At 41.7% G+C, this 21,728-nt stretch overlaps 2 protein-coding genes and 1 non-coding gene across 20 annotated transcripts in view; 1 reads left to right on the forward strand and 2 right to left on the reverse strand.

Moving 5' to 3' along the window:
* LOC105299241 (ectonucleoside triphosphate diphosphohydrolase 5) overlaps nt 1–21,728 on the forward strand; it is a 61,782-nt gene that overhangs the window by 34,278 nt on the left and 5,776 nt on the right. For 14 of the 17 annotated variants that reach the window (XM_023537001.1, XM_023537014.1, XM_023537012.1 and 11 more), the window contains 2 exons: nt 18,822–19,141; nt 19,916–20,466. In XM_023537001.1, coding sequence (XP_023392769.1) covers nt 18,822–19,141; nt 19,916–20,466 — 871 coding nt within the window. Of the gene's footprint in view, nt 1–467; nt 4,036–10,647; nt 10,725–15,797; nt 15,946–18,821; nt 19,142–19,915; nt 20,467–21,728 lie in introns of those variants that run through there. The other 3 variants (XM_011370890.2, XM_023537015.1, XM_011370885.2) reach the window with 3 other exon arrangements.
* On the reverse strand, nt 4,155–15,640 carry COQ6 (coenzyme Q6, monooxygenase). 2 transcript variants are annotated; one of them, XM_011370883.2, is made up of 12 exons: nt 15,407–15,639; nt 11,831–11,965; nt 10,723–10,781; nt 10,304–10,427; nt 8,288–8,418; nt 7,535–7,642; nt 7,384–7,446; nt 7,078–7,185; nt 5,240–5,442; nt 5,045–5,160; nt 4,716–4,882; nt 4,155–4,282 (listed from the first exon to the last, which is right to left on the reverse strand). In XM_011370883.2, the coding sequence occupies exons 1-12, from the start codon at nt 15,570–15,572 to the stop codon at nt 4,253–4,255; spliced, it is 1,410 nt and encodes a 469-aa protein (XP_011369185.1). In that variant the 5' UTR covers nt 15,573–15,639; the 3' UTR covers nt 4,155–4,252. The 2 variants fall into 2 exon arrangements, with proteins under 2 accessions (XP_011369185.1, XP_023392786.1); XM_023537018.1 differs by lacking the exons at nt 8,288–8,418; nt 10,304–10,427 and having other exon boundaries at nt 15,407–15,640.
* LOC111746152 lies at nt 9,770–9,958 on the reverse strand. The gene has a single exon (XR_002782952.1). It is a non-coding gene; the product is annotated as a U2 spliceosomal RNA (small nuclear RNA).

A 21,728-nucleotide genomic window follows, 5' to 3' on the forward strand; every position in this document is an offset into this window, starting at 1 on the left:
GGTCATTGAACTAATTGAACTAATTGAACAACCTGGACTAGAATGCCTAAGTGTCTTGACTGGTTAATAATTAGTATTGAAGAAGATGCAGTTACTTACAAAGTATGAATTGAGAAGCTTAGTGTGTTCTTTCCTACCCCTAAATCTATTCCCAACTCCTGTTATATTTAGTTTTAGGATTAAGGAAAGAGTCCAGAAGGTCCTGTCTAGAAGGCCTGTGTGAGACCACTTCCTAGGCCAGAAGAATCAGGATCAGAATGACAAGTGTAAGAGCAATAGGCCACTTATAGGAGGGGAACTGTTAGAGAGGCGGATAATGGGGAAGCCTCCAAAGACTGGCTACTCCCAGTTTTGCCTTGGTTTGGCCATATGGATGATCTTTGCAGATATTCTCTGCCTATGTCATGCTTGCTAAAGTTGAAAATTGAATGAAGATGTGAAGACTTTTTTTTCTCCTCCCCACACAGCTCACAAAGAAAGTGAACAACATAGAGACAGGCTGGGCCTTGGGGGCCACCTTTCACCTTCTGCAGTCTCTGGGCCTTTCCCACTAAGGCCAAGCCCTTCCTCCGAGGCCTGCATTTGCCAACAACCTTTTTAAAGGGAGAAGGAGAGAAGACTCAGTCGTGTTCTGAGGTAGTCTGGGAACTGCCTGGATGGAAATCCAGCATCTGGCTTCATCAGAAGGAGCTTTTGTAGACAGGTCTTACCTTTAAGTCTAGTGATTTGGGCTTAATTAATTTTACACATCTAATATGAACTGTAACCTAACCATTCTGCTTGCATAGCTGGTACCAGAGTCTAAATCTTTGAGATTGCTTGTGTGTCACGGAGTCAAAGAATAGCTTTGAAACTTAACCTTGGAGAACCCAGGGACAGGTCCCTAGGAACCAAAGAAAAATCTCATTTCAACTCTCTGAGTGCCTCATTCCTTTGAACAATTTAATTTTTCTCTCTTACAAGCTAAACTCAGCTGACTGATTGCAGTCCCACGACCTATCAACACCATTATTTTTTCCCTCTTTGCACAGTGCCCTTTCCCGCCCTTATCTCCACCCCCCTAAAAAAGAGAGAAAAAAAAATACCTAGTTTTGCTTTTCATGTGTAATTCAAAAAGAAAAAAGGTACCATTTCTGAAGTTGTGTAATCCTGCTTTGTGCTAGCTCCAATCAGCCAGCTGAGAGCCATTCTCTTAGCAGGATGGAGAACAAGTCCTACCTGCACAGACCTCAGCCTTAAGGAGGCCATCCAGTCTCTAAGTACATGTTTTGGGAGGGTGTGGCTGCCTTGTATAGACCACCTTCTTTTAATCAACTTTTTATAAGTCAACTGTGGATTAATGAACATGTCCAACCTCATAGGAATATGTGTGTGTATTCAGTGCCAGTACCTCCTTCCAGGCTAATGTGTTTATAGCAATTTGTCATCCTAAACTTATTTTCTTTGTATTTCTAAGAAATACATTCTATAACCTAGCTTTTGGTCTATGATGAGAGGCCTGTGGCTGTGCTGTTCAAGGATCTAGATTTTGGTCACAGCTCCTTTCACTTTGCTCTTTTATTCTGTTTATAGCAGTATCTCTTCCTACCTTGGTCTCTGATCATTTTAGCTAACAGTCTCTCAATTATTTGTCTAGTTCCAGGGTTTCTGATATTCTTCTTGATGATAACCTAACACTTGATTTGGTTGGCTGGTTTGGCTCACGTCAGTACTGTGGATTCTCTTTTTTGCATTTGAGTGCTCCGAGCTCTTCTTTTTATTTCCCCTAAAATTCATTACCTTGTACTTTCCCACATGACTATCATTGGCTTCTTGTCTACCCACTTGAGTGCTCTTGGACTTGAAAGATCTTGCTGTTGACTGGCTCATTTGCCTTGGCTCTTTACTTCCAGCTTTTTCCAGCAGTTTGTAACTCCCAAACTTGTATCTTTCTTTCACAGTAGATTTTCTTTCAGATCTCTCGCAAAAGATGTTAAATACCTGGCCTCACACCAGTTCCTAGGGAACCTTATTTTTTAGTTATTCCACTGAGTCAATAAATATTTAACATCTGGTGTGCAAGTAATTGGGAAAATTTCTATATCCTCACCCCCCAAACTTTAGTTTTTTTAATTCAATGTGGAATTTCTTCACATTATTCATACTGACTTTAATTATTCTGAAGTCACCTTTATACCTGTTGTCTTCCTCAAAAAATGCTAATGAAATAATAGAATCTTTAGAGTTGGAGACAGTCCAAAGATTCCAGTCTTCTGTTGCAGAATTTCCTAACATTTCTAACTGGTTATCATTTAACTTCTGGTTAGGCATGTTTTCAGGCAGCTCATTCCATTTGGGACTGCACTGATGTTAAAAAGTCCTCCTTATATTGAGCTGAGATCTATCTTCTCAGTGGTCTTCTGCTCTAATCTCTCCTTCCACAGCCTGTCAGTCTTTTGAAGAAAATTCCTCCCTAGTCCTTTGTGGTCTCTTCTTTAACAGACCACATGGCTTCTAGACCCCTTGCCATTTTTGTCAAAAAGGTAGGGTGGTAGAACCAGTTATATGCTAAATGTTGTTCCACATGATTAGGGAAAAACTGTTTCTTCTAGTAGAAACGAAGTTGTTTTCCCAAGAAGTGAAGCTGTGTTCACTGAAGACAGCTCCAGGTTGATGGGTCCAGAAGTAAGATTCCCTGGTCTTTGTTACCACTTATCTCTGAAGCTTTTCTTATAAATGGGGACCGTGTGTTATTCAGACTCCTTTGGTCATCCCAAATACTTCCAGAATGCTTGAGTAGATGCATTAACTCCAGAAATGTATCTGTATCTATTCTGATAATCTTGATTAGAACATCTGAGGAATTAACCAATTTATGCATTTGAGGAGCAATTTGGAATAATTTTTATTTCTTAGAAAAAATGACTTGTTTATAATGTCTTTTCTTCCCTTCAATGTACCTTTTGGGCCTCTTATTAAGGAATGCCATGGAGCCTAATATTGCTGGTTAAGTTTCTTTTCTATAAATGTGTTTATATATTTCAAATACTAGGACATGGCCTGGTACGTGGTGGGTGTTGTGTATTTATCATCATCATTATCATCATATGAAGAACATACTCGATAGGTTATGGAGGTCCTCGCAAAGTGTGCCTTAAAACTCTTCCTTTCTTGTCTGATTTTATTTACATAAACATGTAAATATTTTGGAGAATCCATATCCTCCTTACCTGGGCTACCTTTCTCCCTACAGTGTCTTTTCTAGATTCTGCTAGTAACATTTGTGCTATTGTCACTTTTTTACTCTATTATCTTATAAATCTCCCACATTTGCCAGAAATGCTCCCCTGTAGTAACATATTTCTCATTCTTTCAAAAACTACGCCCAAGAATAGCTTAGCTTGGTTCAAAAGCAGACTGTTTCTTCTCATTTCATCTTCAAATCAGACTTTTGGGGAAAATGTTCTTTACTGTATACAAATCTAATGGATCCAAAAATCTCTTCAAAGAGGCATCTCTGATACTGTGAAGTGAGCTCTTCAAAAACCAACAGCAACACCCTGCCCCCAACAGCCACCAGTCTGCAACCAAATATGAACAAATTCTGCTGCTAATCAGATTTTCTCTTTTGACCTAGTTCCTGAGGTCTTCAAACCTGTGCAATGGAATTATTTATTGTTTTATTACTGAACAGATAATGGTATCTCAGAGAGGAACCATAAATAAAATGGAGATCGGGTGCTGTGATAAGTAATAACTAAGCATTGAAAAGTTTGGTTTTCTTTTCAGAAAGTCTAGTACACCTATGACAAAGGTTAAAACAATTTAATTTGCTTTTTAATGTTATAAATTTTAAAACAGCAATTGTAACAAAAATGTATCAACTGAATATTTCTAATTGTCTATCAAAAAACAATTGTATAAACTTATGATCGGTATTAAAAAACAATTCTATAAATCTCTTTAGAAAGGATTGTTAACAAGTGAAAATGAATGAGACAGCACCTTAGCAATTTTTGTTTTAGTAATAAAACACTCTTTTCAACAAAATCATAATAGTATTCCTTTAGGGTATTTTTCTTGGCTTAGTTTATATGCACTCCTCACAGCAAATTATCACTCATTATTTGGGCTCCACAAGTCCCTTAAATAAAGCAGAAAAAGAGACTGGAGAATTCTAATATAAAGTAAATTTATTAAATCTTGAAAATATGTGATGGTCTTGGGGAGGGATGTTCATTTTTCATCACCATAATCTCCAGAAGAAAAGTATTCATCTGCTTGCAAAGGCCATGATCTGTTCCTAAAGAAAAACGAACAAAGTGTACTCTGACATTGTAAAGTGTGAGAGCAGGTGAAGAAAATATGTTAAAATATCCAAAGCGATTAAAGGAAAAACTTAGTCAAGTCCCAGATAGCTATTCCTCCTAAGAGGACCTCTGAGGTATCTTTAAATGGAAGTTTCTCAGCAAAAAAGTCGGCAAGCAGCAATAGGAGTTTAAGCATCTTTATCTTTAAAAGCCCTTATTCACTATTTTAGTCCTTCTTATATTGTATAAAGTTACTGCTTGATGGGCCCCAGCACCAACAAGCCCAGAGAGTTTTTTGCTCATAACCACTGGGGAAAGTATTTAGATAATTTTACAGCCCAGAAAATTAATTCAAAGACATTAAAAGTCATTGGCAAAGTCATTCCTCAGTGAACAAGACTCTTGGAGAGCCATGAGCCACCTTACTTTGAGTGGAGATACTGCATTTGTGGCCTGCAAGCCCCACATCCTTAGCAACACAAGCGGAGTGGCACTGGTGGAATAGAGCCTTTTCAGTAGGTCAGTAGCAGCCAGAAGAGCAGTGTTGTGACGCTGTCGGTCTGTTTCATAACCTGTGAGGTGGCTCATAGAGCCTGGAGGAAAGAGGAAGGTTAAATCCTAATCCAATAGTGAAGTTTTCTTTCCTAGAAAACCACACTGTCCACCGCATCTGGCTACTGAGGGGAATCCTGAGGTCCCGATCTTCCCTAACTACATGACCTCTTAATACTTCTCTAAGGTACCTGAATGCTTACCCAAGTCTTTCCCATTGAAGGCTGCAGTACTGAGGTGACAGACCAAGCTGGAGATATCCCCGAAGCCCATGTTGACACCTTGTCCTGCAAGTGGGTGGACTCTGTGGGCAGCATCCCTAAAGATAAAGCAGAGTTCAGGTGTGGCCTCCAGCAGCAGAGTGGGAAAGAAGCAGCCCTGCTCTGTTATCATCTTACCCAATAAGTGCCAGCCGAGGCCTGACGTACTCAGCAGCATGTCCCAGCCCAAGAGGAAACAATACTCGGCTTTTGGCATCCACCCTGGCGACACTTGGGGGCAGCTGACGAGCTGAGACCTTAGTGGGCTTCAGAAAGGTAACAGCATAGTGCAGCATGGAGCTGGCCCAGTCGACGAAGTCTGTGTGGTTAGTATCACTCCACTGAGTAGCATCAGCCACAAAACAAAAAAATTTCATCAGTGACAAGCAGGGAGTTAAAAATTCAACAAGGAAACCCTTTTAATAACCAAAGCCAAGGGTACTGATACCTAATATGCTTGAAACGATCTGGACCCCAAGTGAAAAGTCTCTCAAATAAATGTAAACACAGCTTCCCATCACTCCCCACAGGTTTTAGGATCAAGCCAAACTGCTACCGAGCTGCCCCTGCCTCTCACCTTCACCTTTCACTAGTCCTCACCTTCAATAATTACACCAGCCACAACAAAGCTCATTCTACAGCATCCTCTGGCCTCAAACATTCCCCTCTGCTTAGAATGTCCTCCCACTTCTGGTTCACCAGGATCACACCTCAGAGCATCCAGAGGCTGTCATGTCTTTTTATAAACCTCCCTCCGAACGCTCCTGACGTCTTCTCCTCCTCTATGCTCCTACAGCATCCTTTGCATACTTCTACCACTGTACCCAAATTGTCATTCATGTACCTTTCTCTTCATGTAACTATGAGCTTCCTAAAAGCAGGGACTGTGTCTCTCCAGACCCTTCTATAGAGAAAGCACTTGTAATTGTTGCTAAATGAATGTACTACAAAGGCCTGTGCCAGGAACATATGCTAAATGACCCAGAGAGGGGTAGCATTTATCTTCAGAGCCACTTCAATATGTTCAGTTCCTTTTATTCTTGTTGCTACTACAGAGCAGTGAAGCTTGAGTTCATCAGTATAAATGGTGTGAAGTCATTAGTGAGGTAGTAGGCTTTGGTGGTTAAACCACAGGCTTTAAGGGCCAGCCTGATCACAGAACCCAGTTTTGCCACTAACTGTATGATTTCAGGCAAGTTACCTATCTCTTAATAAGCATGATAATAATAATAGGACCTACCTCAAAGGGTCACTGAATTAAATACGTAATACAAGTAAAACTCTTCACCTGTATCTAGCACATAGTAAGTGCTCAATAAATGTTACCAATGATTACTACTTGTGACTCTAGATAAATGTGGCTTTTAATCTCCAGAAATACTGGTGCCATATTATCTAAAAGCTGTACTACTCTAGAATAATCATTACCATTTGTTGCGCACCTATAATGTACTAGGTATGTTACAAGCATTTTACAGTCTCATCTTAAGTCTCTAGACTTTATTACTAATTACTAATCCCTGAGAGGTTGGTGACAGTATTTCCATTTTTCAGGAGATTTACAGTTAGTACCAGTATTGAACCCATGTCTGTCTACAAAGCTCACTCTTCAGCTCTCCATAGAAATGTGCTCAGCCAGAGCACATCTGATGAATCAGGCTTCAGAGGTTCAGGTACTTGGGGCCTATTTGAGCTGTTCAAGATTATCCAAGTAGCACAGCTTCAAATAAAGCTAGTGCTGACTACCACCAAGGCAGCTTTTTCACTCAGCATAATAGCAGCCCACAAGCCTCAAAAGAACATACAAGTTACTGATTTCTATTGTTTTGCATTTCCCTGAATGCCCTCCATATAATCCTAACTAAGCGTTACATTTAAAAAGGGGCAACTGGTTGGTTATTTCTTTTTCCCACTCAAAACCACCTTTCCGTACCTACCTCTGCAATACATCATCACGTGGTCAGGTTGATACTCACAAAGGCAGAGTTAATAGCATCCACAAACTCTTCCTCATTCATGCTGACCAGCTCTGCTGCGTGTTCATGGGACGTGGACCAAACCAAGGAACTCATGGTGTCTGAGAGCTGTGTCAGGAGAACAGCATCAATACTAAGAGCTAAAACCTCTGTTCCTGGGAGCTCTCAAGCATAAAAGAAGGTAAGAAGGGGAGACAAAGCTAGCCTGGGCATATTCACTTGAAACCAGAAAAAGGCTGAGAAGAAATGAAGTCCTAAAAAGAAAGCTGGATGTGTTTAAGCAGACTAGCCAGGAGGACTTCTTACCGGAAGCATAGCAATGGGCCCAGAAGGAAGAAATCTCTGCCAAGCTACATTGTTTTCTGTGGCCTACAATGGAAAGAAGAGTTCTTGTGAGAAGTACACGTATTAAACACAAGCAGGGTCCCTACATGGCAATGGTGGGCTCAGGATTTACCTCCGATAAATGCAGAGTAGCCACGACAGCAGACTGGTCGTAGTTCCAGCTAACATTCTGGATCCCAGCAGCCTGCCGTACTCCTGAGTTGTGACCATCTGCACCAATCTGCATGGAGACAAGAGCCTGCTAAGCCTTACGACTTTTAGTAAATGAGACTGTTCCAGAAGTTTGTCTCTGCCCTCTAAAGTCTTCTCTAGTTCCAACTGCTGGCAAGCCTATCTGTAGCAGGCAACTTTTTATCATGCCTGCCTCATCCATATCCCCTACATATGTGACCTCAGCCTCAGCTAATGGACCAAAACTGGACATACGACCCATGAGGTGGCAGGCACAGGTTAAACTCAGCCAAATTCCTGATAGTTGAACTAGAAAGCAATAAGGCAGGCACTAAAGCTAAATGGTCCTGATGTAAGGTGAGGGATGGCTGCCATGTAAAAAAGGGAACCTGATGAGCAGAGCGAAAAAAATGGAAGATGCAAGGAGATGAGTAACTTATAGGACTCTTGAGAGGGAAAGAACAGCCACAATTTTTGACACTCTGGTTCCTGTCCCTGTGAGGCCAGCTGTCCATTATTTCAAGACTTAAGATGGTCAGATTACTCCCTGTATAGGATTTATAAGACCATTTTAACCAAGAGCTTTCCCTAAAATTAACATCAACTATAGCTTACATCTAAAACTAAAGGCCCTAGAATTGAGGATAAGATGTGGATATGCAAGACCCCTGGCAAAATAAGAATCTTCAACTACCAACAATTTGGTCTGGAGGGTGCTGCCATCACCTAGGGTAATATGAACCCAGGGGCTGGAGTCTGCCACGGGAAGCATGTAAGGCCAGGTATAGCTGACAGCTTTGCTCCTGTAGAGAACCGTCACTCGGTCTAGGGAGGTCAGAAGAGAAAAAGAAAACTAAATTAGAAAGGCAGCCCATGCAGGCTGAAGATGAAGCCATAATTAAATCTAAAGCAAGTCCCAGGACAGATGTCTCTTGTTCTTTATTCCTAAACAAGAAAATATCTAAAAAAAATAAAATAACTCGTGATCGATGCTATAGTCTGAGAATGACAAAAACACAGGGATGAATCAGTGTCAAAAAAAAAAGAAAGGTAAGCTCTCCAACCTACACCAGGTACTCTCCCCCTCCTCGTGTTCCTGCTCCTCTAGTTTCACTCTACGCCTAAATGAGCCCACATGTGCTTTGGAGTAAAGAGCGTAGGAATACCATGTGCTCAAATGAGTTCTAGATTTCATAAGATTTTTCTTCCCACTGGAAATTATTTTACTTTTCTGATCATAAAAATTACATGCTTACTGTGAAAGTCTGAACAAAGGTTTAAAAGGGGAGAATCACTCTTAATCATACCACTCATAGACAACTACAGCTAAGGCTTTGCCATCTAGCTTTCCAAACAATTTCTTAAGCATGTATATGCACACACACATCCTCACACACACTCAGCACACACACACTTGCACAAATGAGACCAAATGACATGATTTTTTTCACCAATATATATGAGACATATTTCTAAGTAACTAAATATTAGATCTAAATTAGACTACATGGATGAACTACTATCCCATATCAAAAAGCATTTAAGTTGCTTCCAATTTTTTTCTCTCTAGAATGACCCTGAAATATCTGCAAATCATATATCAGATTAGGAATTTATATCCATAATATATAAAGAACTCATAACTGAAAAATATAAAAAGACAAATAATCCAGTTTTAAAATGAACAAGATTCTGACTAGATATTTCTCCAAAGATATACAAATGGCCAGTAAGCATATGAAAAGATGCTTATCAAAACTACGAGATACCATTCCAGTCACTAGGATGGCTATAATTTTTACAAAGAGGGGGAGTAAGTGTTGGTGAGTATGTGGAGAAATTGGAACCCACATATAATTGGTAGTGGGAAAATGAAATGGTACAGCTTCTTTGAAAGAATTTGATAGTTTATGAAAATGTTAAACACATAATTATTATATGATCAGCAATTCTACCATAGAAAAAAGGAAAATATGTCCACACAAAAACTTGTATGCAAATGTCCATAGCATTATTCACAATCATTAAAAAGTGGGAACAACCCAAATGTCCATCAACTGTTAATGGATAAACAAAATGTGGTGTAGTCACACAATGGAATATGTTTGGCAATAAAAAATAATGGAGTACTGATATACACTACAACATGAATAAATCTCAAAAATATCTTTAGTGAGAAAAGTCAGACACAAAAGAATACATATATGTATGATTCTTTCTATATGAAATGTCCTGAAAAGGCAAATCCCAAAAGACAGAAAGGAGACGAGCGGTGTTGGGCTGGGGGCGGGAAAGGGGAATGATTGTATTAAACCAATAAGAACAGATACTATACTTGATCTTAGCCAAAAGGTTGAGAAGTGATAGCGAATGATTATAAATGGTCGTGAGGTTTCCTTTTGAGATGATGGAAACATTCTAAAATAATATTGTGATGATGGTGGCACAACTCTATAAATATAATAAAAATCACCAAACTGTACACTTAAAATGGGTGAATTTTATGGTATGTAAGTTACACCTAAATAAAGCTATAAGAAAAAAGAAAAAGAAAAAAAGAACCACCCTGAGATAACTACCGGAATGTTTCTTTATGGTAGACATTCAGTATCTGTAAAAGGGATCTTTTCTTCCAGTAAGTCCTCAAGTAATTCTAAAGCAGTTCACCTTCCAGAGAGTGAAAGGAAGACAGAAGAGGTGGGTACCTCACCTGACAGAGCCTCTAGCTGCTTAGTGAGAGCGTGCATGATGACATCATTCTCCACTATATAACCCATATCATCTAAGTTATCCTTATCGAACATGATCAGGGCCTCTGAACAGGCATCCCACACCTGGAAACACAAAGGGAAAGTCTGTATTATAACCCAAGGAAAAGGAAACATTACTCCAATCAGAACCTGAGTAGTGCTTTCCCAGGTGACAGAAGCAGAAAAATCACAATTTGTCAGTCCCTCTGACAGGATATAGGTGAAAAGAAAATTCTCTTGGGAATACTTTCCTCTACTTCCTTAGACTGAGTGTGACTTTATCTGATTCTTCCCACATTCACAGAAAACCTGGAGAATGTGGACCCCAACTAATACAAGACAGACCAAAGTATCCTGCCACAAATGATAAAGAAAGCACCTGCATTCGCCGAAAGGCTCTGTATCTCATGTTGCAGATGTGGTCCCAGGCACCAAAACCTATAAAAGAAAGGATCTATGTAGAGACCAGAGCATCCCTCTTTCGTCCCTCCACCTTGCTATGTTAGAGGCTGTTTTCAGTATTCTCCACAATAGAAACATTCTCCACTTCCATCCTGTTTGATGCTAGGAGCTGAGCTATTCTGTTCCCCAGTTCAGATTATATAGCATGAAAAAAGACCCAGCTTTCATGATCAAAAGGTCAAATCACATTAAAGGAGAAGAAATTTCAAAAAAATCCATCCTATTTTCTTCATCATCCTATTAAAAGTTACAGACTCTCTGGACAAAGACTATTTTTTGTTTTTTAACTCCATGGCACTAAAGAGATTCACTCATTGAATATATATAGAGTAATCACAATGTGCCAGATACAGTTCTAGGTACTGAGCATAAAGTGGGAAACGAAACAGACAAAATTCCAGCCTTCTGCAGCTGACATTCTCATTTATTCATTCTACTTTATTATTTGTAATAAAATATATATAATGTCAGGTAGTAATAACTGTTATAAAGAAAAATAAAGCAGTATAAGGGGCTAGAGAATGATGCAAGAGTCTAATTTTAGATAGAGTGGTTCTAGATAGGATGGCCTGAGGGAGTAACATTTGGCAGAGACCTAAAGGCAATTTGCTAACAACTGGTTCTGTGTGCACACATCCATCTACACCCCAAAGCATTTATCATGCAGGCTCCCTAGCTCCCTAGAGGGCCGACTCTGGGAATGAAGAGGGTGATGCTACTGGAAGTGAATGGTCATAATTATAGTTTCAGTTCTACCAATTCCTAATGACTCAACAAATGAAGTCTACATGATGGACCCATATGTCCCAAGGATGTCTTCCTCAGACTGGGAGCTGACATATTAACAATTTTGGGGGTCCTCATGTTCAACTCCGTACCACACTACCAACCCACGGCCCTCTGTCCACACCCACCTCAGTGAGCTCTCTCCTCGCAAGATGCTCTGGTGACTCTGCCCTATGGGACACACTGGAAAGCCAAGAGATAGAGGAGAGTGGTTCTATGAGAGAGGATGTTCTACTCACTACTGAGAAGAGTTGCAGAGCCAGGGGAAATGGAGCTGACCCGGTTGCTATAAGTTTCTGGCAATTTCTCCAATACTTTCTTTGGACCTGTTTCTAGCAACAGAATTTTCTTATCATGAAAGTGAATATCATGCCCTAAAAAAAAAAAGCAAAATTTTAGATCATTTTAGGAAAATCAAAATGTATTCTTTTTCATTTCCAAGAGAAGCAACAGATTAATTCCTTAGTCCTTAGGATACAAATTTCTTACCCAGCACAAAAAAGGAAACACCATGCACACTCCTAAGCAATAATATAGCCAATTCGGCCATGCAAGACACCCTGTCCACCACTGGAAGGCTTCTCTAGACTAGAGTCCAACCCATCAGGTACAAAGAAGCAAATAACGGCCGAACCCATACCGAGCCAGTGGAATTCCCTAGAAAGGAAGAATAAAGTAAAAAAAGTAAAACTACAGTATTTAGACACCAGCTAGTTCCAATCTTCAAAGTATTGTCACTGAAAATTAGAAATCCTGTTCAACAAAAATGCAGTTAATAAGCAAAACTCATTGTCGTCCCAAGATTAAATCAAGGATAAAGAATTAAAGTCTGTAAAAGAAAAGGGGTACAAAAATACACCAATTATGCCTACAAATCTGGTCCTAAAACATCTGTATAGGGAAATGAAAAGGAGACTTGGGGATTCTGTTACTGGGTGTCCACGGCACATTACAGTCAGCCCCTCCACAGTGTCTCAGATAAAGATACAAGGAGAGAAATAAGTAGTGAGTTGCTGCTAAAAAGAAAGAAGGAAAAAAAATTTAATAGGATTACCATCCCCGCCCCTCCAGCTGAATGACAGCATCACAGCAATTAGCATTGGAGGATGAGAGCCAGGACCACGCTCTGCAGAGAGAGGACTGCTTTCTGGTCCATCACATCCCTAAACTTTGATCTAGCAGTGGCCACCACCCGAATGCCCACCTGCCACGTCCACATTCACATCCTACTCACTCAAGCCTCACTTCCCCCACGAAGTGTTCTTCATACCACAAACCTCCTCAGGATAGTTCGGTTGCTTGTTCTAGAAGAGCTTTCATTTCATTTGATTATTTACAAAATCTTTCTCTTTTGCTACATTCTAAATTCCTTGGGGACAGGAACCATTTTTTTTTCTCATGGCTAATCTCCCCAGCAAGCAAATGCTGGACCTCCTTAATCCATAAAGTAGATACTCAGTGTTTTCGCAAATATTTTTCTTCAACAAGAGACCAGAAAACTAACAGTGAAAGAATTAGATTTCCAAACACATTATAAAATACAGCCAGGTTTAATATTTTTTTAGCTACTTAATGTAACATTTTAAGAAACTCATTTGGAGAAAAGATACTAGAGGAAATAATTTATGAATAACAATGTAAGAGGGAAATATAGATATTTTAACCTAAAAGATAAAACTAATATGAGTTTGAAGATGTATCAAGGAAAACATAATTGACTTATGGGGCGATATGAAGAGCTTACTGGAAATTTTTCGCTTTTAAAGCATCCATCTAAAATTAAGTGGATGTTGAAATATAAAGTAAGGTCAATTGAGATATAAACTATTGACAAAGAATAGTCTTTGGGATACATGCTATCATGATTGAGGGGAGACATTAGCACATATAAAATCCCAAGCAGGTAGTTCACTTAACAGGAGAAAACTCCCACACCACACCCACCCAAGGGACAGGATTTGCCCAAGGTCAGTCTCTGTCTCACATTGTTCAGTCCCAACTGTTGTACAGGAAAAAACAGAGGCTTTCTCACTGAATAAATTGCATGAAAAATTTCCAAACTTCCCAGAGCCTCAACTTCCATGTTTTAATATTCAGTATTTTCTCTGTGCTTTTTAAGGAAATCAGCAAGTGTGTGTTTCTTTTGTAAACCTGAGTTTGGCAATTTTGGCACTTACAGCAGTGATTCTCACCACCTGGTGTACTCAGTCCATAATCTTTCTTTTGTAAACTTATACAGAGAATTCTGTATAGTAATTGTCTATTTAAAGTTGGTCTTGACTTTAAGAATTTATATTTATGTTCAAGAGACAGAAAAATAAACAATACAGAATTCTCTGTTTCAGTTTATTAAAGAATTGCTGCTTTCCCTCCTTGGGGCGCACAGGGAGAGGGTGAGGAAAAGAACAAAATAGGAAGAAAAAAAAAAGTTAATACTCCAAAACACTAAATATTAACACTAAAGTTTTAGTAAGATTGAAAACTTTTTCAGGTACATATCAAACAGAATTGTATAAAGTTAAGAGGTAAAGTCATTACAAGACAGTTAAGTTGTTCCCAGTGTTTCTCGTTCCCAGTGTTTCTCATTCTCAGTGTGGTCTTCTGATCTGCCGCATCCATCTCTGGAGATATTCGTTAGTAATAGGCCCCACCTAGACAAACTGAACCCGAGTCACTGGATGTGGAAACTTGAATCCTCATTTTTAAAATATACCCCACAAACTTGTAACAATGACTGCCTTCAAGGAGAACTGGGTGGTTAACAATCAAAAATAGAAGTCTTTATATGCCTTATACTGTATACCCTATACCCTTTGTATTTCAAAATTCAAAATTCCAAAAAAAAAAAAAAAAAAAAGAAAAGAAAAATCCTTTTGAATTTTGTATATGTGTCTGTCTTAGTTATTCAAAACGCCAAAACAAAACAACCCAGGTGATTCTTAAATGCACTCAGACTTAAGAACCACTATTTTGGCCCATTTACCAAGAGGTACAACCAAAACAGCTGTCAGGATTCAAGGGTGTATATACCTACCAGTGAGTTTTGTCTGTCTCAAAAAAGCTTTGTATCTCCTAGTTATCGACTTCACAGTGCAAGTTACTTAACCTTTCCGAGTTTTAACTTCCTTATCTGCACAATCTACCATCAAGATTACGAAGATTAAATAAAAGTGTATGCAAAATACTTTAAAATATGCTTATCCATAGTAAGTGCTCAATTATTGATAATTATGTTTTAAAAAGTCATAGACAACAGTTTAGTGGTTACCAGAGGAAAGGGGTGGAGGTAGAAAGGGGAAAGGGGGTCAAATATATGGTGCCTGGAGCTAAGACGGGGGAAAAAGCACAGTGACTGCTAATGGGTTTGAGTTTCTTTTGGAAAAGGGTGAAAATGTTCTAAAATTTGTGGTGATGGCTGCACAACTCTGAACATATTAAAAACCATTAAATTGTATGCTTTAAATGGGTGAACTCCGTAATATGCAAATATTTCAATGAAGCTGTTTTTTAAAAAAACGGCTAGCCCAATTCAAGCATGTATGATTACTTCCAACTGTGCCCCAAACTAAATAACCCTGAGCAGGTCTGTTTCCCTGCGTGCTGTTGGAAGGACTCTCAAAGTCCCTCCCACTTTTGACCCTTCGGAACCCAGAAGAACCAAACACTTGCCCTAAATATTGGGGCTCCTCTGGGCAGGGAATGAACCATAAGATCCACAAGGCTCAGACTTTGGGAAAACCGTGCCAGTACTCCCACGGTCCTCACGCTCCTCCATGGACCAATCCCCACCACTACTAGCCTGGAGATGCGCTTACCCAAAGCACAGGCCATGGCGGCGCCCACCAGGCCTCCACCCGACACCACCACATCGTACACGGTGTCTGCCGGGGCGCCGGCCCACCTCCGGCAGGGGACCAGAGGGCCTTTCCAGGCAGCTACAGGTGCAGGCCCACACCTGCTCACGGCCAGCAGAGCCGCCATGGTGCCGACCTACACGGTACTTGGCATCCCGCTAAGTCCACCTTGGGTAGCACTTCCGGGGCAGAGCCCTATTACCTGTCCCCTCAGCCACTCGGCCTCAGAACCGGAAATAAAATATGCACAGAGAATAGACCAATCAGAAAACGATCCTTGCTTCTATGGGCGGGATGGATTGGAAGCTCCCTGGGAAGAAGAATGGTTTAATGCGTCCGCCTAGGAGCCAATCAGAGCCCAAAGCTAGGAAGGGGCGGAACCTGATCTGCGTAGCTAGCGCAACTACAGCTGCTGTCACCGCCCCTTCTGTCTCTGCCCAGCTGAGAAAATGACCGTGGGAAATCCTGCCGGAGCCTCTGGCCGCCCTCGGAACCTTCAGGTGAGGAGGGAAAGAGAAGGGGAAGAATCAAGGCTGCGCCCTGGAAAGGAATCCGTAAGAGAAGAAACTGTTTGACGTTGCCTTGGAAACAGACGGCAGGGGCGTGTCCGGCGTGGGATTAAAATTGGTAGCATTTAGGGACTCTGGGCCTGAACCTCTTCAGCCTTTTGTCAGACTCTTCACAAAACCATAGCAATGGCCCTCAGCCTTTGCTTATCCTCTCAACTACCCTAGCACAACTATTGTCTCCACTTTGTACAGAAAATTGTGGCACAGAGAGACTAAGAAATTTGCCCCAAAATTCATAGAGACAGAAAGTAAATTGATGGTTGCTTAGGGCTGGAGCCGAGGGAGTGTGGGGGGTGAGGAGGCAGGTAGGGTAGGGAAGGGTTGGGAGGGTTAAGGAAAATAGGGAGTGACTGCTAAATGGTATGGGGTTTCTTTTGGGGGGTGAGGAAAATGTTCTCAAGTTGATTGTGATAGTTACACAACTCTGAATATACTAAAATCCATTGTACACTTTATAGTATGTTGAATTATATTAACTATGGTATGTGAATTATATCTCAATAAAGGCATTTAACAAAAGAAGTCTTCCTAAGATAACACGCTCTTCCTTAGCAGAGGGCAAAAGCACATACATACCTACCTCAGAATCCAGTGGGTTTTTTTTTTCAGTATTAGAGCTGGACCTTAGAGAACCCAGTAAGATCATCTCCAGGTGTTACCTGGAGGCCTACAGCAGCCTGCCCCCAACTAGTTTCCCGCTGCAGTCAGTCATCCTCTAGAGTCCTGTCCTGGCACCATGCCTGCCTTTCTAAGGACATCTCATGCCACTGTCTTTCAGCCTCATTGGCACTTTTTCTGCCTCTCCAAGAGTCAAGTTTATTCTAGCCTCAGGTCCCTGCCTCAACGCCTTTGCTGTTCCTTGAACCCAGAATCCTCTTATCCCAGATTTTAGCAAGGCTGGCTCCTTCTCATCAGTCAGATGTCAATCTGAAACTCCTCCACAGTGAGAAAGTAAAAGTCAGCCAAGGACTCAGAAAATACAACTCAGACTATAATAGACACAGGTAAGACCAGCAGCAAGATCGGCAGAAAACAGTTTCTCACATGGCCACACCATACCTGTAAAATGAGTAACACTCCCTTCTTCTAAGTGATTATGCTTACTGACCAGTTACTTACCCAGCCCCACTTTGCTCTTGTCACCTATTGAATAAAAATTGCTCCTTCACCCACTTACTAAATTGTGCCCTCCTGATGACAACATCCATCCAGAGTTGATCCTTGCTCTCCTAACTCTCATCAGAATTATTCAGGACAAACTAACCCCAAAAAAAAGCCCTTTGCCTCCCCTCTTACTGAAAGCTACCCGCCTCCCAAGTTCTCTATGGTTTTCTATGGTTTATTGCAGCAAATTAATAAACCTAGCTGATTATAGTACATATGTAGCATAATATATCTCTATATAGCTACATGCAGATATATATATATATATATATATATATATAGATATATATATAGATATATATAGATATATATATAGATATATAGATATATATATAGTCTTTATCTGATGGGCTTTTATATCCCATCGTATAAGAAAAGCTTCCCATAGCCACTCCATCACTCTAGTCTCACAGTTTTATGACTTTCATCGAATTTATTATCATCTTATATCATCTATCTTCTTTCACTAGAATGTAAGCTTCATGAGATAGGGACCTTGCTTGTCTTGTTCTCAGCTCAATGCTTAGTGCACATTAGCCATCCAATAAGTATTTTCCGTATGGAGTATTTAAATGCAGTTGGGTTTTCCCATATTCTAGGACATTGCTCGTTCAGCTAGACCACATTGTCTCTCCTGCTAATTATCCATTCCTAGTGACAGAGTGGAAATGAGCTACAAAATGAGGAAAGCAGAGTTGTAGACGGGAAGATTGGCAAGAAGTAGATAAAATCCAAGTAGGTGTAGGGCCCAGAGTGTGGCCAAGGTCATGGGTAGGATTCCTGGAGTGCAGGGGGCTGAATGCCTGGTGCAGAGTAGGTACTCTGTAAATGCTGCCATATCACTGCATGAAGTAGGGACCCAACATCGGCTCTTTGCTTCTCTTTCCTGTCCTTTGTCAATCAAAGATCACGTCTACCAATTCAATGCCAACAAGAGTCCCTAATTTGGGGTGCAGTACAGGTGAGACTTTAGTCAGTAAAACAGTTCAGTTGTGAAACAGCACCAGTGTTGCAGCTCACGTGTTACAGCTCAATTTGCAAACCTGGGAGACATAGCCAGGGCACTCCACTGAGGTAGAGACAAGGCTGGCTTATATAGAGAATAGTGCCTGCCCCCTGGTTCCTGATTGATCCATTTTCATGCAAATGAGGAATCCAAATTCACACAGTTTGATTGGTCCAGAGACTCCACATATTCTGATTGGTCAGAAAATATGCAAATGGAATATAGTTGCAGAGCTCCAGTTGGACAAGGTAGGTCTTCAGTCCTGGAGTGCAGGGGGCTGAATGCCTGGTGCAGAGTAGGTACTCTGTAAATGCTGCCATATCACATTGGTTGAATTATAGTCCTAGGAGCTCTATTATAAAGGTCAACTCAGATGGCAGGAACACAGTGCAGGAGACTGGCAGCTCAGTTTGCAGCTTTTCTCTGATATGCAGTGTGCATGAGGGACCTCTGTAAGCAATGACTGCTATACTGTGTTTATGAATTTGAGCCAAATTAACCACAAAAAGTCCTTCTTAATTTTCTTTGTTCCTCCTCAGTCCCTAATATACAAAGGCTTATTCAAAGTGAAATTGAAGTTATGTCTCAAATAAATCTGAAGTTATGTTTGACCTTAGTCTGTTCTGTTTCATTTTAGGTATTTCCCCCCAAATCCTCCTCAGACACAGAGGCAGAAGAGGAGCTATCTGGGGATGTCCTAGTTTTGCCCAGGGCTGGAAAACTTGATGAGTTCCTCAGCCCAGAGGAAACAGATTCTACTTCTTCTGACTCAACTGGGAGCATTTATGAGACCTTGCAAGTACTAAAACAAAAAAGCATGTGGTGCCTGTTGGAATCCCTTTATCAGTCTGACCCAGACAGTGATGATAACTTCTCTGCAGATGATGAGGACCTGAAGAATTTATTCCAAGACAAAGGCATGGGGAAGCCGCAGGTCCAGTACATCGCATCTCCAAGGTAAGGCACTGCAGTTCAACAGCTGCTTCACTGCACAACTCTGACAACTCTTCTTCCTTGGTGAAGCAAAGACCACTTCTGCAAGTTGCCACTTATGCAGGCTCCAGCTCAGAATTTGCTTTCAGATCCAAACTATGTTCTGATTCCTACCCAGCAGTCCTAAGTCACTTTAGGTAACCGTTAGTCATCTGAATCATTGGCACTGATTAAATGGATGCCTTTCCCAAACACACTACCTCCCTGAGAATGGCAACGAGGTACATTTACCTTGGCCAATCCCTGTTATATATATGTGTATTTTATCTCATTTAATATTTATTTTCTCCTCCCAATAACCCTGTAAGTAGGTATTATTTTTGCCATTCTGTAGGTGAGGAGATTAAGGTTCCAAAAGAACCTTGCTCAAGGTCACACAGCTGGTAATTGTTTGAAGCAAGGTTCTAACCTGGCTCTGTCTGACCCGAAAACTCTGCTCTGCTCCATTGTGCTGTTCTCTCCCTAATATGAAAATATCAGAGTAGAAAGAGGCAATTCTTGGAACAGTTTGGAGAAGAGACTTCTTACTAAGACCACTAGATGGCCTGTGGGAAGGAGGGAAGCCCAGTTGAGAAAGGCAAAGGCTTAGAGGCCTGTGGGGCTGTGATGTTAGGCTGAGAAGCTGGATGCAACCTGCTGGAAGGGAGGACTGGGGAGGAGCGAGGAGGAGGATCTCGGAGGAGCCAGGCCTCCTGGCTTCCCTGTCTTCCACTCACAGAGCTGCTTTCTCCACCCCAGGTGTGGCTCCACAAGACGCTGCAGCTCCCTGAGCAGCCTTCCCTCCAACATTCCCAAGGATCAGTCCCAGCCACCCTCAGGCTCCAGGCCTCCTTCCCAGCACAGAAACATCAGCTCCTGGGCATCATCCATCACTGTCCCTCGGCCATTCCGTATGACACTGCGTGAGGCCCAGAAAAAGGTCCAGTGGCTGGCCTCACCTGCCTCCTTTGAGCGTGAGAGGCAGCAGGCCCAGAAGCAAGGCCAGGAGGAGGCTGAGTGCCACCGGCAGTTCCGGGCACAGCCTGTGCCTGCGCATGTCTACCTGCCCCTCTACCAGGAGATCATGGAGCGCAATGAGGCCCGAAGGCAGACAGGGATCCAGAAGAGGAAGGAACTGCTCCTCTCTTCCTTGAAACCCTTCAGCTTCCTGGAGAAGGAGGAGCAACAAAAGGAAGCCGCTCAACAAAGGGAATTAGCTGCCACTGCTAAGGCCAAGGTCTCCAAACAGAAAGCTACCAGAAGGATCCCCAAGTCCATTCTGGAGCCAGCCCTTGGGGACAAACTCCAAGGTAAAGACATCCTTGCCACCTTGCTGCCTCCTGCATGGGGATACCAAGAGGTACCATGGGAATTTAGTCAGGCTCAGGGGTCAGCCTGGCTTGGAGATAAGCTGTTTAGGTGAACTTGCTAGAGGCCACACTCAGTGCAGGCCATGGAGTAGGGCTGAGTCTATATACACAGGCGGGGAGCCCTGTAAGGAACGAGGAGTGAGGAGAGGTCCTGCAGCACCCCGGGTTTGACCTCTTTCTCAGTGAGCGGATATGAAGGCTTCGGCAACAGCACAGATATGAGAGCAGAGAACCAGTGAGACATCTAAAGACCAGTTTAGGCCAGTGCCACCACTAGCCAGCTTCCCCTGAGGAAAGCCCCACACCTCCTTCATCTTGGTGAGATACTCATTTCAAGAAGTGTAGCTCAGTTAAGGGACTCAGGCACTTTTCTAGGTGAACAAACAGACAGTGAGTTTGTGAACATAGGAGGGAGACAGATAATGGACAAATAATTGCAAATATATTGTTTGCAAAGATTAAAGGGGAAAGCCTGGGGTTTCTATGGAGCATATAATAGACCTAACTTAGGGTGTGGTGCGGGGTCAGAAGACTTAGGGAAGGTCTCCAGAGAAAGTGAGCACTGAGCTTGACCCTGAAGGATAAGCTGTGGTTGAGTCAATGAAGAGAGAGGAAGAGTGTACCAGGCAGAGATATAGCATGGAGGTAAGAGAAAGCTGAGCACATTCAAGGGATGGAAAGGTAGAGGGAAGAGAGAAGAGGGAGATTTGGGAGGGAGAGGCAGGCACAGGCCAGACCTGGGGCCTTATAGACCTTGGGAGGGAGTTCAGAGGATGTTGATCTAACAGGAGGCTATTTCAACAATTCAGTTGAGAAATTACGAAATTAGTAGCAAGAACAATGAAAAGAGGCTGGATTGGAGCGAGGTTAAAGAGGAGGCGGCAGTAGAACATGTGAGATGAGAGGGAGGAGTCAGGAATGACTTGGGCAGTGGGCCTGGGCAGCTGGTGGATGGTGGGGCCTTTCTCTGAGACAAGGAAACCTGGGAGAGGAGCAGCTGACTGGTCCATTCCTCCTGCTTTGTCTCTGAAGAGAGAACCATAGAAAGTGCTCAGTAAATGTGAATGGCAGCTGCTTCTACAACCTGCTTGGCATATGGCAGTGTTGTCCTAGCCAACATTTATTAAGGAGCTCTCAAAAAGGAAAAAAAGGCAAGCTGATTTGCAGTGTTTGCCATTTTCTGTGGTATAAAGACGTCTATC

The sequence above is a fragment of the Pteropus vampyrus genome, unplaced genomic scaffold (assembly GCF_000151845.1).
Source record: "Pteropus vampyrus isolate Shadow unplaced genomic scaffold, Pvam_2.0 Scaffold177, whole genome shotgun sequence".
Taxonomy (NCBI): domain Eukaryota; kingdom Metazoa; phylum Chordata; class Mammalia; order Chiroptera; family Pteropodidae; genus Pteropus; species Pteropus vampyrus.

Coding starts and splice junctions, on each gene's coding strand:
- COQ6 (XM_011370883.2), bottom strand. CDS start 15,572: ATGGCGGCTCTGCTGGCCGTGAGCAGGTGTGGGCCTGCACCTGTAGCT. Junction 7,447..7,534: donor CTACTCTGCATTTATCGGAG/GTAAATCCTGAG, acceptor TTTCCATTGTAG/GCCACAGAAAACAATGTAGC. Junction 4,883..5,044: donor CTTCAATGGGAAAGACTTGG/GTAAGCATTCAG, acceptor TCTTTCCTCCAG/GCTCTATGAGCCACCTCACA.